The 17,467-nt window shown below is 36.2% G+C and overlaps 1 protein-coding gene across 41 annotated transcripts in view; it reads left to right on the top strand.

The window, feature by feature from the left end:
- Nucleotides 1-17,467, top strand: part of PTPRD (protein tyrosine phosphatase receptor type D) — a 693,301-nt gene that overhangs the window by 562,683 nt on the left and 113,151 nt on the right. For 21 of the 41 annotated variants that reach the window (XM_019665783.1, XM_019665786.1, XM_019665787.1 and 18 more), the window contains 2 exons: nucleotides 7,073-7,087; nucleotides 11,020-11,132. In XM_019665783.1, coding sequence (XP_019521328.1) covers nucleotides 7,073-7,087; nucleotides 11,020-11,132 — 128 coding nt within the window. The remainder of the gene's footprint in view (nucleotides 1-7,072; nucleotides 7,088-11,019; nucleotides 11,133-17,467) is intronic. The other 20 variants (XM_019665788.1, XM_019665823.1, XM_019665801.1 and 17 more) reach the window with 2 other exon arrangements.

Below are 17,467 nucleotides of genomic sequence, written 5' to 3'. Positions count from 1 at the left end.
TGCTCAATATTTCTATTGCAGTCTTGGGGGCTGCCTTATTTTTGAAGACTTGGTAATCATTCTGTGGTCACTATATGATTGATCTTAGTAGAAACGCTTCAGTGTAATGTAATGACTGTGCTAGTTGAAATCCATTCAGTGTGTGGTGTGAACTTCATGGCCCAACATGCATAGATCACAGCCTCCATGTTCTGAGCTACCTCATGCAGTGTGAGCACCCTGCGTGACATTTGAGACAGCACGTTCACCAGCAGATTCATTTGATTGTTTTAGACAATTAATTGCTCAATCTAAGCATGGTCTATTAAACACAAATTTTTACGTTTGTATCCATTTCATAACTCTAATGTGCACATGTGCTGAGAATTTTTTTTTCCTGTAGCTATTTCTCAAAATTTAGGAATGTAGCTAAAATTTGAAGATTAAAGAAGGAAGAAAAAGAGGAAGACAATGAACTTTTTTTCCTTTCCCATTTTTTTTTAACCCTTATTCCACATATTCAATGTTGAATTCTCATCTGTGTTTAAGAAGTAATGTGAGGCACCATTTTCTTTAAAAAATAATAATAATAACAACTTCAGTCGTTATGTTCGCAAGAATCAATCTGACTTAGCATCTTTGACTACAATTAGGATGTAAATAATCCACATCTACCCCATGTTTTCTTATTGTCCAGTCCACTCTTTTTTCAATTTGATTTCTGCCTCCATTACCCATAAGCAAGATTTCTTTTCCACTAAGGCACTACTCAGTCAGTAGAAGGGAGAACATTAGTAATTCTTCTTTCCCTAAATACTTTTGCCTTAAAAAATACATGATATAATATTATAAACATATAAAATTATAAAAATTAACATATATAATACAGCCTCTTAAATATTTACAATGACAAAATTCTGAATGATCTCCCTTTATATCAATTTTCCTTTTCTTCTAATTCAAATTTTATTTCATGAAACTTTAAACTTTTTCCATTGTAGTGCATTATCTTTCACAAGGATCTTTGAAAATAATTTATTCCCTCTACTATATAACAGCTTCTCTTCACCTTTCTCTCTCTCCCAGTCCCTGCCACCACCACCACTCCCTTTCCCATATTCTCTCCTTCTCTCTCTGCTCATAATTTTGATCTTCAAAATTAGATAAGAATGTCTCCATTTTGATTCGTGCTTACATGATTAATCTGATAATCTTATTTCCGTGATTTATTTTTCCTATCCATGTAGCTCCCTTCACTGAGTTTATATTAATTATTTCTACCTGTATCCCTTTGTGAAATATGTTCTTATGTCCTAGAATAGCCCTTTTTTTCATAACTTTTTCTCTTGACTCAAAAATGTATCCTTCAAGACATTCCTCCTTTGAAAAGCTTTCTCTTATGAGGCTACATTCCATTTTATTCCAGTGCAAAGATAGGGTTGTGGGGGGGAAAAAAAAAGGAGACATTAAAGAAGGAGTTTCGTAACCATAACCCATTAAATTGCCTATCCTATTTTACAGCTAGAAAAAAATGAAAGAAATAGCCATCATTTTTTTTTCTGATCACTTCCATCTATACCATAAAACAGCTGAAAAAGCAAGTGATAGAAGGCCAAAATCTCCTCTTAATTGATGGCTTCAGTCTCCCCATCCCAATCCTTATATCATCAGTGTGCATGGTAAGGGCCCTGTTGTATTTGATTGCCTCTCCCTTCCGCAAGAGGTACCCACAAACCCCAGAACAGTAACAGATCATGTGCTAATACTAGCAGGAGCTGGTGCCCTTTGCTTTCCATGTGCTACATTTGTTACCAGAAGAGAATACAATAATCAAAAAACAAAAGTAGAATTGTAATTGTTTCCGGTGAAATTCAGGTCATCACATCCTACCTACCCTCTGAGTCAGATCAGAAAACATGTACTTGCTGACAGTTGCATTTCTAGACCATATCACATGACATTTTGTGATTATTCAAAATGGACCAAATGCTTGCCTTTTTTTTTTTTAAGTTCTGTTTCCTTCAGCTATATCTGGCGATCCTTAAGTCATGCCACTTAACAGAGGTGTGCATGTGATTTGTGATTCAGTTATGTAAATGTGAAAAAATAGGATTATAACCTTGATAATTTTTAAGATTTATAATTAAGTTTCCCTTTCTGCATTTGCATGCTTGAAAAAAAAAATCTACTCAGTTATAATTTGTTCCTAATCCTGCAAAAAGAGGCATCATATTTAAAGGCATTATGACTCTGTTAAAATAGTCCCACTTCGGTGTGTGCATATGTAAGCATCGTCTAATGCAATTGTTGGAAGATGCATACATCCTCGAATGCTAAGTATATTTAGCTAACCATCTGAAGGCCCATGAAGCGTTTCTGAAATAGAAATGCTTGCTTCAGCAGTAAACAACATTCCTGACTTGAAATTCAAGTAGACCCAACAATGTCCTTCTTGATTATTGTGAGGCAGTTCTAGAGGAAATCTTCTGTAGGCAAGGAATAGTGTGTTTTATAGCTTGGATTATGAGCAAAGTTAATTATGTCATAAATATGTCATACCTTTCTGGTGCCTTTCAGTTTATACATAGGCTGTTGGAATTGAATATATTATTATTATTATTATTACTACTACTACTATTATTATCATCAAAGTACTGTACTTCCTATAGAGAATGAGTATAGAATATTGTTGACTCATATTATCTTAATAATTCTGCTTATCAAGACTACTTGTGTTTGGAGTAGGTCTGTAGCTATGGATGGCTTGTCCATATAAAGCTGTTTAAGGAGACTTTGAGACCTATTCTTATTATCATATTAATGTGGAAATAGCATACTCTTTTATCTGACATACTATTCGTTTAACTTTGTTTTTAACCTAGTTATTTGAAAACCTATAATACATTGATACTCAATGACAAAACATTATCACTGAGGCTTTGGCAGGTTTTTAGTGTTACAACTTGTCTTACACTATGATTTTTTTTTAATATTATACTCTATGTGTGATAACATACAATGATTTTACAATGAAAACTCCAGATATAAGATTGTAGTAAGGTAATTCCTAGAAAAACACTAGCCTAGGAATTAGAAAACCTGAGTTCAACTCCCAGCTAGCTCTGTGACTGGGGAGCTTTATGGGGTAGAAAGTCATGCCAACATTCTGGGCCTCAGTTTCCTCATTTATAAAATAAACAAGTAGAGTAGATAATTCAACCTTATTAATATTAATGCTTTATAATGAGAACATTAAAAAAAATAGAATTTGGACTGTATTATTTCTGCCCCCAGGGTTGTATGTATAGTTTTTTGTATATGACTCCAGGTTGCTCTTCATTCATCCACACCCTAGACACACACACACACACACACACACACACACACACACATACACACATGCACGCACGCACACACGCGCACACAGAATCCATAAAACGATTGAATGTTTTAGATCATCATTGACCCTGTACATCTGTTACATGTGAGGTGTTTCAGTCATTAGTTCTAGAACTGCCCAGAATTTATTCATATAGAAAACAGTTTATAATTAAATCTCAACTTGACTCTATGGAAAAGCATTTCAGGATGGATGGAAAGTGTTTATTACATACTATAGAAAAAAGAAAATATAGATTAGGATGCTGGAAAGGTCTAAGGCACAATCTAGACAAAATAAGCCCCCTTGAACAGTAATAGCCTAACCTGAATGGATACTGTAGAGAGTAAATCATCCGAACCCAATCCCCATGACTTCTATGCACGAAGGCCAAGAGGTAGATGTGACTAAAATATAGACTTCACCTTTCCCCAGATACAACACTAACTCTCTGTAGAGTTGGCCTCTTTCGTCTTCTCCTCTTGTATTAGCCCTGCATATATTTCCAAGCTGTCATCAAAGAAAAAAACACAGACCAGAGTGTTTCGAGATGTTGTAAAGGAATACGCTGCCATGCCCAGCCACGCCAGACAGGCCTGCCTTCGAGGAACGTCCAGGCTTCCCAAAGGCTGGAACACATTTCCTCTCTCGTTGGCCACCACTCCTTTTGGCCTGGCTACCTCTAACTCATCCTTTAGAGGGAAGCTAAGATGTCACCTACTATATAAATAGCCGGTCTGGGTGCCTCCTTGTAGCCCTCCCCTCTCATTCCAGTCCAGGCTACCTCAGGTTCCCTTTTTCTATGCTCTTAAAGCACTTGCTACTTATCTATATTATAGAACGTATCACATTACTATAATGGTCCATTCTCTTTGCTTTCTTGACTCCACCATAGTGTAGGTCAAGGACTCTGTCTTCCTCCTCAGTGTATCCATTGAGCCCACCATGTTTCCCCGAAAATAAGACCTAGCCGGAGAAGAAGCCCTAGCATGATTCCTCCAGGATATGGAAGGCATGCACCCCTCACATGAAGGTTTTATGCCCTGTTTCAGGGAGAAGGGTGCCTTTTCCACAAACTCCTTCAGCTTAAAATTTTCAGTATGCCAAGGTGGCATATTTTGCCACTTAAAATCATGCGAGGGGGCCGGCCGAGTGGCGTGTTGGTTAAGAGCTGGCTTGGGACGCCAGAGGGCCCCGGTTCGGATCCCACATATGAGGGCCAGTGACACTGCCCTCCACAGCTAAGATGCTGAACAACAGCTCAACCTGGAGCTGGGCTGCTGTGAGTCGCCAGCGACGGTATAGGCTGAAGCCCCTGCTGCAGTGGGTTGCCATGGGCTATCGTGTGTAGCCAGCAGCCAGCGTGAGCGGCCAGCAGCTGCAGTGAGCAGCCGTCCAGAAGCCAGCGACTGATCTGCCTCACCCAGGAAGAGCGCAATGATGGTGCCAACTTGGGCCAGTGAAGCAACATCCTCCACAACTAGACTGAAGAACAAAATGACAGCAACTTGTCTGTTCCCCTTCCCCCAATTCCCCAGCACTGTTCCCATCCCCCCAATTCCACAATAAAAATCTTTAAAAAAAAAAATCATGCGAGGGCTTATTTTCAGGCTAGAACTTATTTTCAGGGAAACGATAGTAGAGAGCATGTCACAAAGGGATATTGAATGATCAAATTTATATAAGCCAAATAGTGTTAAACTGTGTTCCCTCCATTTGATTACTTCATCACTCAGTACTGCCTTTATCTTGGCTGGCAAGAACTGTAATAAAATCCTCAGCCTATGATTTAAATATACTGGTTTCTAAAGCCCTCAGACTTAGACATTTGCATCAAATATGTACCCATGCTGCCACAGGTGGCAAGAACCCATTCCCTTCCATGGCCGAGGAATATTCCATTGTATGTATATACCACCTCCTCTTTATCCATTCATCCATCAACAGACACCAGAGGTTGGCCATTGTAAACAATGCTGCAATGAACAAATGGATGCACATGTCCCCCCTCGAAATAGTGTTTGGGTTTCTTCAGATAAATACCCTAAAGTGGGATTACTGGGGCCTGCTTTGTCTCTTGTTATAGACTTTGTTTTAAAGTCTATTTTGTCTGGTATAAGTATTGCTACCCCAGCATTTTTGTTTTTGTTTGTTTCCATTTTCATGAAATCCATTTTTCCATCTCATTACTTTCAGTCTGTGTGTGTGTGTATGTCTTTCCATTTGAAGTGAGTCTCTTGTAGGCAGCATACGTAAGGGTCTCGTTTTCTTATCTGTTCAGCCATCCTATCTTTTGATTGGAGCATTTAATTCATTTTTACATTTAAAGTAATGGTTGATAAATATATAGTTATTGTCATTTTATTATTCATGTATTTTTATCGGTTTTTTTTTTCTTCTTAAAGAAGGCCTTTTAACATTCCTTGTAATACTCATTTGGTGGTGATGAACTCCTTTAGCTTTTTCTTCTGTCGGAAGCTCTTTACCTGTCCTTCAATTCTAAATGATAGTAGGCTTTTGTTTTTTTTTTTTTAAACCTGGCACCACCAGGTAAATCACTTTAAAACTAAGAAAATAATTAACCGCTAGGTTTGATATCATTTTCATTACTCACTTTCTATGTATGTTTGTACAATTTAAATGTTATATTTGTATTATTGAAAAGAGATGGACTAAATGATCTCAAAGCCAGACACTCTAGCAACATGAGTATATATTTTATTGGCATTAAGACAGACTTGGTACCTTTACTTTTATAATTGAGAACTCATGAAATACTTGCCTCAACATGAAGATTGTGTAGATTAATGCTTTTCTGATATATTCTCTGTGTGAAGAACATGATTATTTATACAATCCATATATTACCACAGGTGAAAGTGTCTATGAGCATGAGCTAAACGTGTTCTCAGACAGCAGCACCTCTCTGACTAGGAAAATATCTGTCATATCAATGGCTGGTAATAAAATACTTTCCTGCATTAGCCCAGCTATCTAGATGGGTCATGCTTTGTCGATTTATAATGATGAGCATCACTTTTTCCAAAACTGAAAATGCATTGAATCTTTTATTGGAAAAACGATTTATGACCACCTTACTTGTCAAAAGGTGTTTGAAAAAATCATTTCTGCCATTTTATTACCTCATGGTGTGTTATACAGTCGTGCAAATTTTTGTGCTGTTTAATGCAGTATGCAGGTATTTTTTATCATTAAAGGAATAGCTACCTCTTAACTGAGAACTCTTTATTTTCAATGAACAAATTTCTTCTGTAGAGCAATGTTATATTTCCATTAAGTACATTTGTAGTTTCCTCATGGCATGTTTTAGACAAATCAAATTATATCTCTACTATCAAATACATCCTGGGGAATAACTGATTGTGGCAGCATTTTGTAAGTTGATGGATAAAAGAGAATGAGACATTAACATGCAAAAAAAAAAATGCTTTATTTAGTGATGCACCCTCATGTCCTCCATTTAATTCATGATTAGAGGCCTTTAAATATTTTGATATGCTGTCATTTTCTAATATGTGTTAGTTATGTGCCTCCACCTGGGATCACTGTTAAATCTTGGTTGTCATGGTTACAATTGTTACCATTGGCCAACTAACATTTAGCCTTTCTCTTTCTTTTTCCTTCCTTTTTTTTTCTTTTTCCTTCTTCTTCTCTCTCTCTTTTTTTTTTTTTTTTTGCTGCACTAAAATGGAGCAGTAAACCTGACAGGTGAGGAATAGAAAATAAACCCCTTTAACACAAAGTAAAAAATAAATAAATAAATAAAAAGATATGGGTAGACTTTGGATGTTATTGAGGGGGTGAGGGTGGAGGTTGGATATAAAAGATGATACCTGACAAGTAGAAGGTGGATAAAGCCTACATATATAAAGTAATTTTGATAGAATATGGTTCTGGGAGAAAAAATTAGCCTGTCTATATAAAAGATAAAATTATCTTTATTTGAAGCTGAATGTAGAAGGTAGTAAAACCAGTCTCTGTTGTTTTGTTTGTTGCTAAGGTTCAATGAGCATATTTATGTGTTAATGTGTCTGCAGAAGTGAAATGTGAGGTGTCCCATAAGCTGTTGTGTTTTGTTTTGAAGATCAGTTTTCAAGTTTGATCTCTGGTCACCTCTCAACAAACACTAGCATGTTCATAACCTGCAAATATTAATGGTATTGTGTTAGTGAAAACTCCTCTGTAATTATAAATTATTCCCTATGTCTTCCAGCCTTAAATAATAATAATAATAATAATAATAATAATAATAATAATAGTAGTAGTAATAATAATAATAATAATAATAGCTATACAGTAATTACTATACTCAATGATTATTGACTAATGGGTATAATCTAAAATCCTAGTTTTCTAATTCAAATAGATCTATATATCCATATCTATATTGATAAATAGATATGAATTCCTGATTAAAATTAAGCTAAGAAGGTTTGTAGTTTACTTATCCAGTGAAATACATACCAGTAGTGGCATTCTTAATGTCAGAATTGTGAAGTGCTTGAACTGATACGTTTGAATATTAATAGTAGAAATTTCAAATAAATACATTTCCTCCAAAAGCCTGTACCCATATGTTTCATTATCGTTATTCCAAGTAAATAGATTTGATCTTCCACACAATCTCCCTTTGTTTTTGCTTTACACTTTACCCCTGGATGAGAATCAGATGAAAATAAAACACCCCTTTGCCACAGAGTAGCATTTTTGGTGTACGTTATTCATGTCCCAAACATATATTTTTATACTATTAGTAGTTTCTGCCATATCTGAAATGTCATGTGATTTTCTATTTCCTTTTCATCCATATAACTCTCATACATGTAGGTACTTTTCACTGCACGAAATACATTTGCATTAGGGCTTTATAATCTTAACAGAAATAATAAAGCAGCAAGACAAAATTCACAATCTGTTTCTATGCACTATTCTTTGCTTTTTTTTCTAGTTTAAAAATGAGAATAAAGGAACCTCTGAAAACTTAGGAAAAATGGTATTACTTTCATGTTGAACCTGATTTAGATTGTTATATGCCATTTAAAATATTACAGCAGTAATTAATTTTTTAAAGCTCTTTACTATTATTACTCATAATGGCCAAACTCTTCATCTCGCAAATCTTTCTTAGAAATTATTTCTGTTAGAAAACAACCATGTTAGCACATTTCTGTTTTAAAATAACATCATAAAAAGTATGGGCAGCCATGACTATCCATGTCATGATTATCAAAATGTAATTGAACAAAACAAAATTGAAACAGCTCGTTTTCCTAACGGGCTAAAGTTTTGGAGTCTGAGATCTTAGAGGTCATTTTATTTGAATATAGGAAGTGAGAGAGAAGCTAATTCTTAAATATCAGGACATTCCTCCCAATTTATTACAAATATGAATTGTAATTTTACGCCCATGCTCTGGGTTTTCTGAGACGCGTCTGGGCAACAAGATGTGATTTTTCAGCTTTCCTGGCACCAGAAAAACTGACTAAATGTCTTCAGAGAGTATTCTTTTCTGTCTTTTTGTCTCCGTGTCATGTAACGTGGCCTCAGTGAAAAAGATAAGGAGGATGTTACACTTGCAGATGTTACCTGCAAACGGGAAATAGTTTTCTTGCCCAGATATTTCTACTTCTGGATTCCATAATCCTGCAAAAATGGCAGTAGAGCCACTTTGAGAAGGGATAAAAATTCAGGTTTTAGTCATTGCATCTGGCACATCAATAAAGAAATGTATCTGTGCCAACTTATGTGAAAAAAGCAAAACCTGAGAAGGGCCACAGGGAGGATTTGAAGTGAGAAGACCAACCGTATGTTTGTGACATGTGGGGTTGATTGGCAAGCCATACTCAGTGACATTTTATTAACCCATTTAGATTCTGTATCTTTGGTGATAAAATAAATCTGTCAGTGTTATGAGGCAAATATCTCCAGCATAAACACAGTGACATTTCCTACTTAGAAAATGGTCATTGTATCCTTCTTTCACACAGTCTCCTGAGCCCCTCTTTCTCTTTCTTCTCATATCTTTTTCATCAGCCCTCCATCCCTTCTTTTCTTCTCATCTTATACTCCGTACAACTGGAGCCACCAGTCCCTTTGGCATACCTCCAATTCACTGCTTTCCTCTGATTGGTAGTGTAGCTTGGCACTACCTTCTGCCCTAAGACTGTGCCTGACACCTTTAGTAAGAAACAGGAAACCAGGAGACATGTTAATCGGAAGTCCTAAGAAAGCAAAGTGTCTAATAGGACTCACACAAGAAAATTCATTTTGTCAACTATGTTTTGCCAAAGGTATTGCACTTGAGCAAATCAAGTGTACTTTCCCTTTGCATCCATCTTCCTGTCATCCCTGGTTAGTTTTATTTTATACAGATGAGCAGAGATGGAAAGAAAGACTATTTAACAGGAGCCCTCTGGCTAACCCTTGAACAACCTGGGTGACACTGAGAGCACATTATCACAGGAATATAAGTAAGTTGTAACACAATCATATCAAAAAGAGAAAAGGAAAGTTCCTAAATAATTTGCTGCTCCCTTTTCCCTAAGTTAAAATGCTTCGAGCAGGGGTGAGATGTTAGGATTATGACTCTAGCCTGGAGATGGCTGGAATCAGAATTTGGAATAAAGCACTGTTAGAAAAAGGCTTCCATTTGTTCAGTGAATATTTAATCTAAGTCAACTTGAAAGAAAATAGTTAGGTACCACTCTGATTACTTGGATTTGAAAAAGAAAAACAAAAAAAGAGCAAAGAAATCTTAGTTAAAAAAAAAAAAACAGTTGTGAAAATTATAACACTTTTAGAGAATTTATTAAAACTAGAAGATAGCAATTAAAACAGATTAAATGAATTATGTGAAGAATTATTTATAACATAGCACTATTAATAGTTCGTATACTTTGAATGCTCATTAGGAGAGTGGGAATACCTGCTAGGTAAAATTACTTTTTCTCCAATCTTTCTGTGATTGACTTTCATTAACAAAATATTAATCATAATTAGCTTTGCACCATAAACAGCCAACACTATTTTTTTTTTAATTTGAAAGAGAAAAGAATGGTGGTTTTGCATGGTACCAATTCTCCTTCCAGGTGTTAGGCTAACGTGGAATCTCAGAAATGCACTTACTGTATTTATCAGCCTTATGGGAAAATCCAATGGAGGTCCACTTTATAGCCACCAGTTATACATTCTTAGAAAGGAGAAATGGGGGCAGATTTAGGTGTTCAATCTGAGGCCCAGCAGTTTCAGAGCTTTTCTTGACAATAACAACCATCTTAGTATGATGACTGAGGGTCTCCCTGTTCTTCACAAGTAGAACTAGTGGATAAGGGGGAATATCTCAGCAAGGATCCAAGCATTTCTCCCCAACACTCCCTTAAAGCAGCGTCACTGAATTGCTTAATTCTAGAGCTGGAAAAGGACTTTGAGATCATCCACTTGAACAAAAATTTCAGGCCTGAAGAAATACTATAGGCCAAGAGAGGAAAAGCCATCTGAGCAAGGTCACAAAGCTAACCCATCAAAGTTTTAAAACTGAAAGTTGGGAAGTGGGGCATGACTCTCTGCTTTTAAAAACCTGTTTCAATAGGGTTTTGTCTATTTGTTTGTTTTACTCTTAAATTTTTACTTTCCTCTTATAGGAAGAGGGCGGAGTCCGACTCTCGAAAAAGCAGCATACCCAACAGTAAGGAGGTCCCTTCACACCATCCAACAGACCCCGTGGAATTGAGGCGCCTTAATTTTCAAACACCAGGTAAGAGACATGACTCATCTTGCCGAGGATACAGTCTTTGCTGAAATTTTTATAGCCTAGTTGATGTTGCCGTGAGAGATGAATGCATCACCTTATTTTGAATAATTTTGTGAATTCTCTTTCATTTTACTATTATTGAGACTCGCCAAAACATAATTCTTGAAAAGAAATTAAGCTCTTTGTGGAAATCTGAGGTGGGGGTGGACAAAAGGAAAAAAAAATGTAATTCTCCTTCAAATTTTGGACAAAATACAGTCATGTAAAAACACCATTTTTATGGTCTTAACACAGTTATCATTTTCAATGACACCTATCTGGAAGGAATTTAGGTTCTCATCTTATAAAATGAATGGATGGGTGTTACATCGCTCATCCTGTTGGGAAAGATTATATTCTATATTCTTCTGTTAATTTGTGTCTGTGTTACTCTGAAAGAAAGGGTGAGAGAGGGGAGAAGAGACAGAAGGATGGAGGAAGGGAAAGAAAGAAAATGAGGCAAAAATTTATATCTTTTTAAACTATACGTATACTGAATCTCACTGACCAGTCTAGGATTCTTACTGGGGAGACACATAGAATGGCTGAGAATAAGAAATATATGCTGATTTCTTAAAATAAAGAATATTAAGTGCTTCAACAGAGGAAAAATATTATTCTCACTGAGGGACATTTAGTACAGTATTGTTAATTCAAGCCTAGTTCTATTTTACTGTCTTTTAAATAAATCTTGCTTATACCAAATGAATGGCAAGCAATGAATGGTAAAGAGAGGTAGAAACCCAAAACTGAGTGGCACCTAATGATAATGAATATGGTAAAGAGCTGATCTAAGAAAGAAGCCTTTTATTATTATAATTTGGTCACAGTGCTGTACCCCCAATTGGTGGGAAGTTTTCTTTGTGTCAAGTGGGTGTTGTAGCTCACAGTAGGAAACACCACAGATTTATTAAACTACACATTTGCAGTGAATTGCTTTAAACTGAAAATACATGGTTTATAGTATTTAGCATACGTTGCTTTTTTTTTTTTTTTTTTGTAGCTGAGCCATCCTGCCACCTGTTGGCAGCTCAGCTTGGGCCGGGAATTGAACCAGCGACCCTGTTGCTCAGAGCTGGCACTCTTGAGCAAGCTCTTAACCAACTGAGCCACTTGGCTAGCCCTGTATATGTTCTCTTTACATGCAGATATGTCGTAGTAACTGGTAACTATTCAGTTGAAAGAAATGGCTGGCATTTTCCAAGTGGCTATACAAATCATTCTAAGCGTGCTGTGTTTGTTTAAATTATATTTCAAATGAGGTTCGACTTTTTAAAAAATTTGTTTTTTAAAAATGGAACGAATGCCTTCATCAGCATAAAAGGTGGGTGGAAATGTTCATGTTGCCAAAAGTCCCCTGTAGGCATGTTTTGGAAAAGACTGTTCATTGCAGACGATGCCCATGTGTGGGATGGCTGAGTAAACCTTTGTAGTCTCCCAACATCACTGTGTTCCCTTGGATGCTCCCTTGGATGCAACTCGACATGAACTAAGTAGTAAACCTTCTCAGTTCAGCACTTTTTGAAATAGTAGTGTACTGACTTTTTCAGGCTACAGACAACTTCTTAATAATGGATCCAGGAATTCATGTACTTTTCAATTTGGCTCAACGATGTATAGAGAACCTGAAAGCCACAGAAATAATTTGCTACATGATTTCTTGCTCGTGTTGCCTCATCGCCCTTTACAGGAGCAGCACGTTGTAGAAATAGATAAAATGATTGTTTCTCAGTACCTTGCTGCTCAGCACTGCCCCCACCTCCTCTGACTTCTGTGTCAAGTATGATGTGTGTTGGGAATAACCTTGGTCTTCCAGCAGAGACAGAAGCGTACTATAGGATTGAGTGGAAAGGCAAAGGTGGCCCTATAAGAAGAAAGTCAGCAGGGCTGCTATCCCTCACCATCTCCAGCACCAGCAGAGAATGTTTCCAGGCATAAGTATGAAGAATGAACAGGAACTGTGTAGAAAGGATTGTTAGCAGAGTGCAGGTGAATACAAGAAAGGGAATAGAAATGCCTTCAACCAAGAGACCTCCATCCACAAGTACTGCTCACTTTTATAGGCAATTTTGCAAATATGGCCAGACCCAAGAATTCTATTAAGAATTTAATTTTCCCAGCGTATGTGGAAATATTAAATCCATCTATAGAGAGAACCTGTTAAAATACGTATAAGTCACTGGAAAGGAGAATGAAGGTTGCACTGGAAGTGGCGTTGCTTGTATCGCCAATGGCTTTGCAAAATTAAAATGAGAACCTAAGCGTACAAGAAGGTATCATTTAACTAAGCTTAGACTTATCACCTCAAGTGTGTAGTAGAATGAAGTGGGCAAAATGGATAAAGAAGGAGAGGGAGAGGGGAGATTTAGTAGAGGAAGAGAATAGAGCAGGAGGAAGTGTCCTAAGATCCTAGCACATCTGTTCCCTCAGGAAGAATTATGTTGTGCCCTTTAGCTCAGGTGAGCAATATACTTAAACCTGATTTGTTGAAATAGCCCATTTGCCTCCTAAGCTCTATGATGTGGCCTGCTGTCCTGAAAATTGGACCAGTTTACAAAGGAAATAGACTCAGCTGTTAATGTGAAATTCATATTAATGTGACCATTTGCTTCAGCCAGTATGGATCCCAGCCAATGGCTATGAATTACCTTAATTACTTGCCAGTAGGATGAGAGCAGAAAGTGGGATTGTTAACCAAGAAACGTTTTTGTGCTTTTTCCTCTCCTCTATTCACAAATAATGAAGGGCTTTCCTAGAAGATGAAATAAAATGATCCTTTATTAGGTGTTGCATAGCAGATGATATGGGCGCTACTTAATTTTTCGATTTTAAACAAAAATTTTTACCTTTCCCCATCTGAAATGTGCTTTTATATACATCAAACCTTTGAGTATATAATTACTTATCCACAAACATTACAAAAATTGGCAATGTTTATTAATGGTGTGCATAAGTAGATAATTCATCATCCATGAATTCACTTCAAACAAATGACTTTCAATGAAATCAGAAACCTGTGATTTATATAACCAGCCCCTAGCACAAAACTTGTTAATGAAAGCAAATTGATTTCTACTTCTGATGGGCCTGTTGTGGATGATAAAATACCAAACAACACCATTTGAAATTCAGTAATTCTTTCAAAAGGTAAAGGAACATTTTGCTTAGTTCATGAATTCTCTCAATTCTACTATAAAACAAAAATCTTGTGAATGAAAAACCTATTTACTTTTTAAGCTATGTATTCTCATTAGAGAGTCTGGATTTAATAAGGCAGATTTTTTTCCCTTCAATTCTGCCTCATTTAAAAGGTATTGAAATGCACATTTCAGATTTCATAAAAATTCAGTATTATGACAGTTTAAGGACTTCAAAGAACTGTAACCTTAACTGCAGTATCACAAACACACCTGTCTCTGAGACAGGGAGAGAAAAAGATCAGAATTCTATCTGCCATCTCTCAGTAAGGCACAGAGTGAAGACAGAGAAACCTGTTCAATATAACCCTTCTTGGTAAGGTTGCGGAATGTGGTGAGACCAATTGCTTTAGCACACTTTCCAAAATTTGGATGGCAGTCAAGTCACTTTTAGTAAAACTCTGCCTTTAAGCACCTGAACAGGGTGAGGGATTCTCACACCTTCCCAGCTGAGAACAGGTACCTCTGCTTATAGATATTGTCCATGAATATGTTTATCTGTCCATTAGGTTCAGATGTCAGTGTACAGCCAAGTTGTATTTAGAACCTGATCTACCTAATCTCTTAAAAGAATGTGGTTTACAACAATAAGGCATGAATTATTGTTGTACAGGTTCAGTCAGGACTAGCGTGGAAATTGCAATTAAAGTGTTATTGCTGTATCATCCATGATCTATAAAAGTAAAACAGAGACCTAAATATATAAGAAGGTGTCATATAGCAAAGGTTAGACAGATCACTTCAAATGGATAATGGAATAAATTGGGCAAAATGAGAAAAGGAGAGAGGAATGTGGGAGAAGAACTAGAATTAATTGCTCATCACGTTTTACAAGTCTTTAAGGTCTGTGGAGGAAGCGAAGAAAATATTTGCTCATAAAAGGTGCTTTTGAAAGAAATCTCTAGTAAGCCTCACACATCTTTGTGGGCAGCGGTAACTGGCTATGTGTTAGGATAGATGAGTTAGTTACGTGTTAAACAAAAGTGAGCCATATCCCTTAGCGTGAGTTGGAAGGAAAGTTTTTCTTTTACATCATCTATGTATCACATTGTGTGTTCACCACCCAGAGTCAGTTCTCCTTCCATCATCATATATTTGACCCCTTTTATCCTCTTCTACTATCCTCCCTCCCTGCTTACCCTCTGGGAACCACTGAGCTATCGTCTGTGTCTCTGAATTGTGCACTTGAAACCTATGTAATTTTACTATCCACTGTCACCCCAATAAATTTCAATTAAAAAAAAGATTTTCTTTAAAAAAATTTTTAACTCATTTTTAGACTGCCGTCCCTTGATATGTTTTTTGTTCATAATTATAAAAGCAACACATGTTTATTGGGGAATTTTTGTCAAATAAAAATAAACATGTAAACAACTATACATAGGTTGTAGCTACACAGGTGTTCATTATATTACTTAAATTTTCTTATGTTTGACATTTTTCATTAGTTGTAAAAGTAAAAAAAAAGTACTTTTAAAAAAGAGAAATTACTCTTTAGTCCACTGCTTTTTTTTTTATTTGACATATTTAAAATAAAATGTAAAAGATTTTACCCTCAAGAAATAGCTACCATATATGTAGGTCCATGCATATCCTTCCAGATTTTTTTTGTATGTGCAAACAACTCTTTAAATGATAAGATATATAGCAGGTGTATAGATGTATATAGATAGGTGCATTTACATAAAATTTCCTGTTTTAACGTTTAACTGTATAAAAATAGACCTTTTTGCAAGCCAATGTATTAAGTTGTATTTCCTTTTAAACAACAGATGGTATTGATGGTGTTCTGCTCTGCAGATGTCACAAATGTGTGGCTCATTCCTTGGTAATGGAGGCAAGTTATTGCCCATGTTTTGCCCTTGCAAACAATACTGCAATGAGCAGTAATGAGCCCACATCTTTTCACATCTTCGTAGCTATTTCTTAATGTTAGAGACCTAGAAGTGTGACTTCCGAGTTGTAGAATAGGGACATTTACCATTTTGATAGAGACAGACAATTACAGATATTTTCAAAATATTATAAAAAGCCTTTACTTACAGTGGAGCCCTCTCTGGGCCATGGCATCTAGAAATGGACTAAATGACTATGACAAATATAATGTTGTTAGAAGACGTTGTCGTATAAGAAAATCAAAGAAACTGCTAATATGTATTCATATTTCTACTTTTTTCCTCACAAAGCAAATTTAGAAGTTCAACATCTCAGAGATATAAGCTTTATTTCTTGTACAAAAAAATATCTAAGGGAACATGTAACTAATAGCCTCATATGATGAACCAGTCAGCACCTGTGCCTGCAAAATTCATCACCACCCCCCACACACATAGCTTTGGTTGATTTGTCAGTTTCCATCAGAAATTTTTTTTTCTGGCAAAATTCTTTCTTTCAGTATGTTCACCTCCTACTCACACCCCCTCACACACACACACAAAATTGTTCAAACAAAAACAAAACTCTTGTGTGTGTACTTGCACCTTTTAGGAAAAGAGATTTAAAAATTGATGATCAGATGTTATAACATAAAGGCCTCATTTTCATTCTGTGGATGACCTTGATATGTTTTACCCTAAAGCATGCATGGATAGTAGGTGACTGATGGACTGAGAAAAACTAAAACAAACTGGTAAAAAGTTAACATATAAGAAGGATATCACGCTAAGCAAAATAAGTCAGAGGGAAAAGGTCAGGAAACATGACGTCACTCATATGTGGGATATAAAACTGAAAGCAACAAAGAACAAGACAAATAAAACTCAGATACGGACAACAATATGGTGGTTACCAACAGTATGAGAAGGGGGGATGGTAAAAGAGGGTAAAGGGGGCCAAATATATGGTGATGGAAGGAGAACTGACTCTGGGTGGTGAGCACACAATGTAATATATAGATGATGTATTATAGAATTGTACACTTGAAACCTATATAATTTTATTAACAAAGTCATTTCAATAAATTTAATAAAAAATAGCAATATCAGCAGCAGAAATGTCTGCACAGCAACTGTAGGGCTTCAAAAGCTCTTGACATGTCTTTTTGATCTATTAGTACTCTTAATTGGATCAATGCTAACAAGATCCATTTTTATGTATACTTTC

Source organism: Hipposideros armiger, unplaced genomic scaffold (assembly GCF_001890085.2).
Source record: "Hipposideros armiger isolate ML-2016 unplaced genomic scaffold, ASM189008v1 scaffold_453, whole genome shotgun sequence".
NCBI lineage: Eukaryota > Metazoa > Chordata > Mammalia > Chiroptera > Hipposideridae > Hipposideros > Hipposideros armiger.
Note: the sequence above shows the minus strand (reverse complement) of the source record. Positions and strands in the feature narration are given on the sequence as shown.